The following is a 9,943-nucleotide window of genomic DNA, read 5'->3' as shown; positions in this document are numbered from 1 at the left end:
ATTATAAAAATAATGGTTTAATGAATAACCAAACCCTCTGCCTACTTTGCCCTCCCTATCTTGAAACTACTTTTCTCTGTATTTTTGCACAATAAATTCCTGCTGAACTAGCCTAATCTGTGGGTTCCAAATGGGCCTTTTATGAACTATTTTCAATTTTTATCTTTCTTGATTCACTTTTCCCTTCCTGTGAAATGGGTTTCTGCTTTGAGGCAGAGAACTGTGAATTCAAGGGATGTTTCTCTTTCACTGTGTGAGTTAGACTTCTCAAAAACATTGTTAGCCTTGCACCCATGGGATCTAATTGCTTCAGTTAGCTCTTTCACTGTAATGGATTGTCCCTAGGATCAGAAAATGTGGACAGCTTTTATACTACTGTGTATGTTGTAGATTACCCCCTCCCCACAAAAACCTCTGTTCTGCATACAACCTACTGTAACTCATATCCCCCTACCCTTAACTGCCCTGCCCCTATCTAGCTCTTGGATGTTCTTGGATTCTCAAAGTGGGAAACCTACAACTTGATGGAATCCTCACCAATCCTAAAGAACTACTTACCGTATTTCTCCCAGAAGGTCAGAAATGTACTGCAAACACTTGGCTTTTCACATTTAGTACAATGGAGTTTACACTTAGGGCAATGGGTATGAAATGCAAGCTTTTTTTAAAAATCCCAAGTTCCAATATGCCGTGTTTTGTTTAACCATGGTTTATTAAATAAACCACTGTTGGATATTTAAACAAGTCAAACTATGGTTTGCAAACCACCGTGACTGCATTCACATAGCAGACATGAACTCAATTAACTGTGGTTTATTCAACAAGCTATGATTCAAGATGATACATGAACCCATCAGGTAGGATATTTTGGCTGCACCTTTTGCTACAATGCACTTGGTGGTGAATGTGGCTCAGAGAGTCAAGTTTCTGAAGAAGTCCAATGCTGGGGAACAAAAATCAAAGAGAACCCTTCAGATGCTGAAAAAGTGAGTTCGTGTCTTGGATCAAGAACGAATCCGGTTTCTTCCAGTATCTCCGGAGCGTAAGTTCCAAGACAGCAACTCCACCCCTACCTCTTTTATTTTTCTTTTTTTTAACGAGACGGCGCCTGCCCATTGGGGAATCCGAAAATATTTTGAGTGAGCGCCTGATTCCAACTTCCCACGTTTCAGTCATTCCCACTTTGCCCGCAGATCCTCACACCAACTCACCGCACATCGGCAGGAGACAAACGCGTTTTCGCTCCCCCCGCCTGAAGGGGGCGGGGCCTGTCCGAGGGCGGGGCTTATAAATGAAGCCGCGAGGGGTGAAAAAATGTAATGCTCAGCTGCAAGAAGAGACCGGAACGGCCGAGCCGCCGCCGCCTCCGGTGAGGGTTCCCGCGACGCGGAGGCTTCTGCGCCCTCCCCGCTCACCGGCTTAGTTGGAAAACGGAGGTTTGTGTGCAAAATGCTGATGGTTGGGGCACTGAGCGCCTTGCCCCCGGCCCCGGGAGCGGAAGGACCTTGGAAACTTCTGCGTAATAAAATCCAGCGACCAACAGTGGCAGCACTAACGGCGCTGGGTCCCGCAGCGACAACTGGGGGAAACGAGGACTCCTCCCTGGCCGCCCCTTTGGTGAAACACGCCTGGAGACCTGGCTCTGACTCCCCCGAAGCCGGTTTAGGCTTCGTCCCCTTTCGGGCTCGCTCTCAGAGTCTGTGGCGGAGCTCGGTCCGCCGGGAGGTAGCGCCCCCCCCCCTCCCCGACGCGTTTCTGCTCGGAGAGCGTCCTGTCGAAATCGGTGGAGCGCGTGGGCTGAGCGGCGCACTTTGCGCAGAGGCAGGCTCCCGCGTGATTTGGGGATGGGGCGGTGAGTTGCAATGTGCCTTCTACTAACTGCCGATGACTTTTTTTTAAATTCCTATTAATTAACTGGCAAACATTTCCAAGGAGTATGGCTTTAAAGAATTTTTCCTTGGTTTATCGGTAGAAGAGAGAAAGAGAGTCGGGTAAGATGACCGTTCACACGAATTTCCTTGGGCAGAACTGAGGCAGCTGGATGTTCCTGTCAGAAGCCAGTTACTAAATGGGTGTTAACAGCCACACCTGTTGCTGAAATACCATGGGCTTCAGTGATAAGTTAGCCATTGTTTGATTATTCAGTCGCTCCCTACCCTTCCTGACCTGATGGACATCATTTTGTCAGGATGGTCTGCCAGTAATGGCTTCCTTGAGTTCTTTCAAGCTGGTGGTAGAGTCTAGCCACCTTGCCTTCTGTTGGCTGCTTTTTAAACAGCCTTCTCTTTTTCCAAGCATCAGAGAATATTCTAGAGACTCTTGTGTCCATGTTGTATCCAGTGCTAACTTTGGGCCAGATTCCAGCCTTGTAAGACAAGAATCTAGAAATCATTATTAGACAGAGAAAAAGTTAAATCGTGTATAGCAGCCTTTTCTAATCCGGGCACCCCCCAGATGTGTGAGCTTCAGTTTTCCAGCCAATGCCAGATGTTCATAATGAAGGAAATTCTCCTACACAAGGGTACTTTTGGATGGACAGCTCCTGGAGCTATTATTCAATTTCATTGTGCAACTGTTCTATTTTTTCCTTTTCTTTGTATATATGTAGTAGCTTAAAAAAGATGATCATCGTTACCCTTCCATGTTTGTGCACCAGAAGAAGAAGTTGCTTGCAAGGCACCTTTAGCATTCTGTGAATGAGGCAGGATGACTCCTGCATGAGAAATACCTTGTAATTAGGCCGCTTCAGACGAGTGGGTTGGATTCAAATTGAGCGTTCTGTAAATAGAAAGCAGAGGGATCCAGCAGAGGCTCTTCTCTGGAATAAGGAGGCCGCTCTCTCCCATCTGTATTGCTTTGACCTCTCCAGCATTTCAGAACAGCTTTCTAGGAAAGCTGCAGAGCAAAATGACCTTGCTAAGCATTAATTTCAATCCAGCCTTTCTACAGGAAAGACCGTGGTCTAGAAAACAAACACATGCTTTTTATGTGAACAGCCCCAGTGATCTTTGTAACTCAGATTAAAGCAATCTTGCTTAGCTGTTTTGGGAAAGACTTCAGTGTAAGTCTCTGGGGAAATACTGCCAGCCAGTAATATAATAGTAGGCTTGATGAAGCTACAGCCTAAGTTTCTATATTGAGGTGATGTCTCAGCATTGCTGGTGAGCATAGAGATTCCTGAAAAATACCTCATCATATCGACCTATTCTATAGTAATCCTTTGAATTCTGTAGGATGTTGCTGATGTGCCTCTTATATGAAGATAAATATCATGAAATAAGAGCTATTAGAACAACATCTCCTATGCAGCTTCAAATGGTTTAACTGTTTTCTATTGCTGCTTTCCGTATTCAGTTTTCTAGTGCTGTCTTGAATACAGTGAGTTTCCTATACGATTTTTGAGGGGCAGCATATCTAGTGTTTCAAATGGGACCTGCTGGAAGTCTGTTAGGCCTCCTTAGGCTGTGCGTGATGGGGAATGTACTGGCACTTTCATTTTCATTCTAAGTTCAGCTAAGGAGGCACTAGACGTTTGGTTTTTGTCCAGCCTTCTAAATGAGAAAATGTCTCACATAGGATGCTGTGTTCAGTGTTCCTTTCCTAAGGGAAACTGCATACAAATAACACCTTTCCTGCTACACTGCTTTTCGTTTAGCCAAGTCTTGTTGCTGGAGCTTGCCTTTCATGCCACTGGCCAGCTGCTGCTCATCTGGAGAACTGGTCTGAGTAGAGAAGGAGGCACTTATATGTGGTTACTCTCAGGTCCTGCGTGCTGCTGCTGCTGCTGCTGAAGTAATGTGACAGAGGAACAGACATCGGACAAATTTCTCTCTGTCCCAGCAGAAACTGGAACTTTTGCCTAAGCCAGTGTTGTCCAAACTTGGCCACTTTAAGATGAGTGGACTTCAACTCCCAGAATTCCCCAGCCAGCCATGTTGGCTGGGGAATTCTGGGAGTTGAAGTCCACTCATCTTAAAGTGGCCAAGGTTGGACAACACTGGCCTAAGCACTTGATTCATACAGATGGGCTACAGGCAGGTTAGCTGGCGCTGCCCTGTGATTTGCAGAGCAGCAAGAACTTCTGACTTCCAGTATTCTAACAGTAATAGCAAAACCCTTTCTCCTCCAAGGATAGTCTGCTGAAAACAAAGGAGGTGGTAGAGGAGAAGGGTACAAACAGATTTGGGTGCAGGCCTCAGTTCCATTGAAATCAAGTTCTGGAGCTGAGCATGCATTCAGAATCATCTTCTGTAGTTTGGAAGGTCCCATCTGTCATTCTCACAGACTTCACATGGCTGTAGAGATTTTCAAATACAGTTAATTAACAAGGAAGGCCTTTTCAAACAATGGAAAACAGTATGACACAGGGACATTATTTAAAACTCCAGAGTATTTTTTTTGTGATAATAGCATATAATAAGTATCCTATTTCTGGGTTCCCACATAATAATAAGTCTTAAACTAGGGATTACAAACCAGAGTGGCTGCTTAGGGATTATTAAACTCAGTTGTTAACAATGAATCTGAGATGTAATTCTTACAAATGCTATCTATCTTACTGTGCCAAAACCAAACTTACCATATAATGGCTCAGTGCAATATGAGCACAGTCTAACCATATCAGCTGAAGGCGGAGAAGAAAGTTCTGCTTTCTGTTTAGTGCAATCCATCTTATATCTTATGGTTGTCTTTCTGCAGTAGTATTGTGGTAGAGAACTTTTCTTGTAAGAATTTTTTTCTGTGCCATCCTGTACCCTAAAACAAGGCAGCCAATACACCTCTAACCATCTAAATTCAAATAATTAAACTTAAAGTATACGGCAGTATATGGGTAAATGTGAAGTTGTAATGGTTGTGTTCAGCATTATCCCATGGAACTTGTAATATACTGGGGGGAAATGCTTGTTAACTGCTTGCCATTTTTGTAATGTATATTTGTTTATTAATTATCTCAAGAGAACTCTGTCCTACAAGCCAGTCTAGAAATCCTTTAAAAGAAAGGATGAATGGTTTGGCTCCAGTTTTAAATGATGCAACAGGTTTCTAGAAGCGGATTTATCTGCTTCCTCCCCATGAAAACCTTTTCAAAATCCCATCCCTTTAAAATGAAATACCATGTGGGAAGAAACTGCTGAGTTAGGTAGACTCTGGTGCACAGAGAAAGGGAGTAATCAAAATTGGACAGAGGCATTTGCCATGAACTTAGTTCTGTTCATGAAAGGGCCTAGCTACCCCTCCCCCAGCCATTTCCTGTCTCAGCCTAATTTTCAGGGAACAAAAAGGCTACCATGAAGAGGGGGAGCTGGGAAAATTGTTTTATATCTTATGGTTGTCTTTGTGCAGTAGTATTGTGGTAGAGAACTTTTCTTGTAAGAACTTTGTGCCATCCTATACCCTAAAACAAGGCAGCCAATACACTTCTAACCATCTAAATTCAAATAATTAAACTTAGAGTATATGGTAGTATATGGGTAGGTGTGAAGTTGTAATGGTTGTGTCCAGCAATGTATTCATATAAATTTTAATCTAACAAATAAGACCCGAAGTACTGTATCTCAGGTACAACATTTTCTCTTGAGTGTTTCTAACCCCACAACAAAAACAAAAAATGTGTGTGTTAGAATTTAATGGGCTCTGAGAATACAGTAGTTGCTGGAGAAACTAAATGTGCAAAGAGAACCACAATTGTAATGAATTGCTCATAAAGAATCAGAATTAGCCAATCTAGACTACAGCAAATATAAAATGATGCTTGTAATAATTTACCGAGGTTCTTACTCCTTTTCCTGAAGAACTTTCCCAATCACTCACTGCAAGATCTTAAATTTGCTTAATCCCACTAGTAGGATGTATAACAGTCTTATTTAAATATTCTCTTCCTTTCTAGTTCAAACATTCATCTACAATGGCAGACAACAGACCAAAGGCTGACTCCACATCCTGCAGTGTATTAAGCTGGGAACAAGTCGGTCGCTTGCATGAAATCCTGTCAGAGGTGGTACCAATTCATGGACGGGGAAATTTTCCAACTCTGAAGATAACCTTGAAGAAAATAATCCAGACTGTTCGGTGCAGGCTGGAAGAAGCAAGCATTCTAGTGCATGACGTTCGACTGAATGGTTCCACAGCTGGTCATGTCTTGGTCAAAGATAATGGGCTGGGTTGTAAAGATCTAGATCTTGTTTTTCAAGTGTCCCTCCCAAGTGAGACTGAATTCCAGTTGGTCAAAGATGTGGTTCTGCAGTCCCTTTTAAATTTTTTGCCGGAAGGTGTGAACAAACTCAAGATTACTCCCATGACTCTTAAGGAAGTATATATTGAAAAGTTGGTAAAGGTATCCACTGAAATTGACCGATGGAGCTTAATATCTCTTTCTAACAAACATGGCAGAAATGTAGAGCTCAAGTTTGTGGATCGTATAAGGCGGCAATTTGAGTTCAGTGTGGATTCTTTTCAAATAATACTAGACTCACTGCTTTTTTATTATGAGTGCTCAGAAAACCCAATGTCTGAGCACTTCCATCCAACTGTAATTGGGGAAAGTATGTATGGTGATTTTGAGGCAGCCTTTCTTCATCTTAAGAACAGACTGATAACTACCAAGAACCCTGAGGAAATTAGGGGAGGGGGGCTCCTCAAATACAGCAATCTCCTTGTGAGGGATTTCAAGCCCATGGACAAAGAGGAGATTAAAACCTTAGAACGCTACATGTGCTCAAGGTTCTTCATAGACTTCCCAGATATTCTGGAACAGCAGCGTAAATTGGAAACGTACCTGCAGAATCACTTCGCTGAAGAGGACAGAAGCAAATACGACTACCTAATGACCTTGCGGAGAGTGGTGAATGAGAGCACAGTATGCCTCATGGGACATGAACGTAGACAGACACTGAACTTGATCTCCCTTTTGGCCCTCAGAGTTCTTGTAGAGCAAAACATCATCCCTAATGCTAATAATGTCACTTGCTACTATCATCCAGCGCCTTATGTTAGTGATGCAAACTTCAGCAGCTACTATGTTGCAGATACTTATGGCCAGGTATGTCCTACCTGGTTGCCTTGCAATTGATTTCTTATTTTCAGTGCCTCTATTCAGCCAGAATGGAGTGTTTCCTGTATTTATCTTGGCTACTTAGAGACAAATAGAACTAACATACCAAGCTTTAATCAGGTCATAAAATAGTACTATCTTTCTTAAAAGAGGATCTCTTTGCTATCTGTATAAATGCTTAATTGCTTCCATGCTGTCTTACTTTTTGAAGTTTCATTGTCTGCAAGTTCTGTTCCCAGTTTAATGGAAGTGATGAGGGCTAATCTGGTATTCTTGTGCAGGAAAAAATGTCTATATTCTAGCACACAATTAGCTGATCAAAACCCCACTAAAAGCAATGGAATTGAAGCAGTGTAATGCATGTAGCATTAGAGCCATTTTCCCTGAAGGTCTTAATCAGTCTCCTTCTGGCACCATAGCAGTAATTATGAAATCATCCTTAAAAGGGGGGGGGGAGGGGAATCCTTACATTCTATTTGGTGCATTTTAGTTTAAAGAAATTAAAGATATTAGCAACTTTATGCTGGCAGAAATGGCTTCCATAATGCATAGCATTCATGATCTCTTCTTCTCACAAGCTTCCTCAGAAATATTGGAGTTGGAGACCTCCTTGAATAAGGAGAGTGGCAGCGATGGAGGCAAAGGAAGAGGAGAACTCTAAACATTTTTTGGGAGGGCAGCATTAGCAATGGAGAGCTCGGCTACCTCTTGATTTTTCCCAAAACAGAAGGCCCATCGCAGGGTTTCTTCTAGCCTGTTTGGGAGGTTGCTGGGCAAAGGAAGAAGTGGGAAAATACTTCTACAAGGGTAATATTGGATATTTGCCTTTTACAATCCAGAAATTCTGAGTGTTTACATCTTAGGTAGCAAAGCGATTACTGGAAAACATAGAGTTTATGAATCTGGAGTTTAGAATTTTATTTTGCCCTGAAACTTGAGCATATATAGAATATAGAACGAATATTTTTCTAGAATTATACTGAAACTGTAGATTTTTTAAAACTCTTTTCAGTCAAAATCCCAGGAGAGGTTTAATGAATACAAAACAAAAGGAACTGACATATGAATATATATAACCTGATTTTTTGGGGGGGCGGGGGGAAGTAATGCTATTGAAGATGTGAGCAGCAGGGCCTACAGTAGAAATGATGGTTTGAGTAGTTATCTGCGAGTAGAATGCTTCAATTAACGCTTGGTTAACACTCCAAGTTCTTGAAAAAAATGTCTTAAAAGTGAGTTCAGTTTAAAACATTTATATATTTCTAGATCTTACTATTCAGGGTTTATTGGTACTTGTCGGTTTTCAGGAAGCCTCTTAAAGTTCAAAAGTATAGAAAGGAGAGGTGGGCCCTCAGTCACAGTTGGTGAATAAATGAAGGTTTTGTAAGAAGGAAACCTGTCAAGCGTGCTTCTACAGCTCCATTGTCTTTTTCATGAAGAAGGGGCTCAAAATACTGTGCAGAGGACTTTCTCAATTGCAGTTTTCTTGTCAGCAAAGCTAGTAATAAGGAACACTTCACTACATTACTGAAGAAATTCATGAGTGATGAGCATAGATTGACTAAATCCAAATCCCAGCAGAACACCTGAAATTCCTAAATTGTCTATTAAATACAGAGAGAAAATAAAGAGAGTTTTCAACCCATAGAGCTTTCACAGGTTTCTTATTGCAAAAGGCTATTTATTATACTGGTGTATTTGTATATGTAGCATAAGCATAACATTTCCAGAAAAGGAAACTAGGTAAGATTAGGGACAGGGTCATGACAAAGAAAAAAAAATGTTTGGAAATGTTCATTACTGAGCAATATGGAATAGAAATCCTTATTTTTTTCTCAAGAGCTCAAAATAGTTTAGCTTTTTTAACATTTCTTCTGCAACTTAGAGATAGATTCTTATCCGTGCAATGGCAGATGACCACGGCTGTGCTAAAGTGCTACCACCTTTGAATTCCTTGTTGAATCAAATGGATAAACAGAAATGTTGAGCCTGTTTCAATTGCTTTAGTTAAACGACATGTTTTGCTTGACCATTTCAAATTGCCTGAATATTGTTGAAATTCATTGCATTGGATTATTCAAAAACAAAAAGAACAACTAGAAAGCTAAACAGTAAAAAGCATGGCTGATTTTCATGAAAAGATTTATCTTGCTTCCTGGTCTAGAATTGCACCTTAGGGTGAGAGGGGAATATAAAATGGGATTGTACCAAGAAGGGCCACAACAAGTTGAAGTTTCGACTTTTGTTCAACATTTAATTCAAAGCTGAAGTGCATAGTAGATGTCTAAGCCAAATTTCTTTACACTAGTAGAAACTTCTTTTGTTTGCATCTCTGGCAAGCGTGTGTTTCTTTAAATTGCAAAATTACTGTCAGTTGCTAGATAAGAGTGATAGCTTTGGTGAGGGCTGTTGATGTGCCCCTAATTTTGGTTTTCTTAAACTTGAAAGCTTAAAGTAAAATATTTTGGCCACCTGAATGTTTTGTGTCCTTTTTTGCTTCCTTCCTCTGCATCTCCATAAGATAAGGAGACTTTCAAAGAACTTTCCAGTTTGTTACCAACTTCCCAGATAGCGATTGTAACCCTGTATTCTCTCTGGTGCTCATGATCCTGCCAGAAGGTTACCTGAGTGTTATCAGTTTCTTGCCAATAGACCCCATGTAACCATCTCACTCCAATCAGGTATAACATTAATGTCCAAAGGAAGATACCTATTTGGGCAGTATGGCTGGGAAGACCCAGGTTAAAATCTACTCTCAGCTGTAGAAATTTACAGGGGCAGCCATCTGCTAGTTCAACCTACTTTGCAAAATTCTTCTGGGGGACAACAGGAGGAAAAGAATGCTATGTAATCTGGGGGAAATCTAGAGTAAATAAGGTAGTTTCTTGGCCT

At 41.4% G+C, this 9,943-nt stretch overlaps 1 protein-coding gene across 1 annotated transcript; it reads left to right on the top strand.

Moving 5' to 3' along the window:
• Positions 1-1,317: 1,317 nt before the first annotated feature.
• TENT5C (terminal nucleotidyltransferase 5C) lies at positions 1,318-9,520 on the top strand. Its single transcript, XM_025169961.2, has 2 exons — positions 1,318-1,436; positions 5,888-9,520. Exon 2 carries the CDS (start codon positions 5,906-5,908, stop codon positions 7,067-7,069), a length of 1,164 nt encoding a protein of 387 aa, XP_025025729.1. The 5' UTR covers positions 1,318-1,436; positions 5,888-5,905; the 3' UTR covers positions 7,070-9,520.
• Positions 9,521-9,943: the final 423 nt, after the last annotated feature.

Source organism: Python bivittatus, unplaced genomic scaffold, assembly GCF_059951505.1.
Source record: "Python bivittatus isolate LINGU-HERP-01145 unplaced genomic scaffold, Pbiv_v1 ctg000270_np1212, whole genome shotgun sequence".
Lineage (NCBI taxonomy): Eukaryota > Metazoa > Chordata > Lepidosauria > Squamata > Pythonidae > Python > Python bivittatus.
The sequence above is the reverse complement of the archived record's forward strand: the minus strand, read 5'-3'. Positions and strand labels throughout refer to the sequence as shown.

Bases quoted from the DNA above. Each gene is read 5' to 3' on its own strand.
- TENT5C (XM_025169961.2), top strand. From the start codon at position 5,906: ATGGCAGACAACAGACCAAAGGCTGACTCCACATCCTGCAGTGTATTA.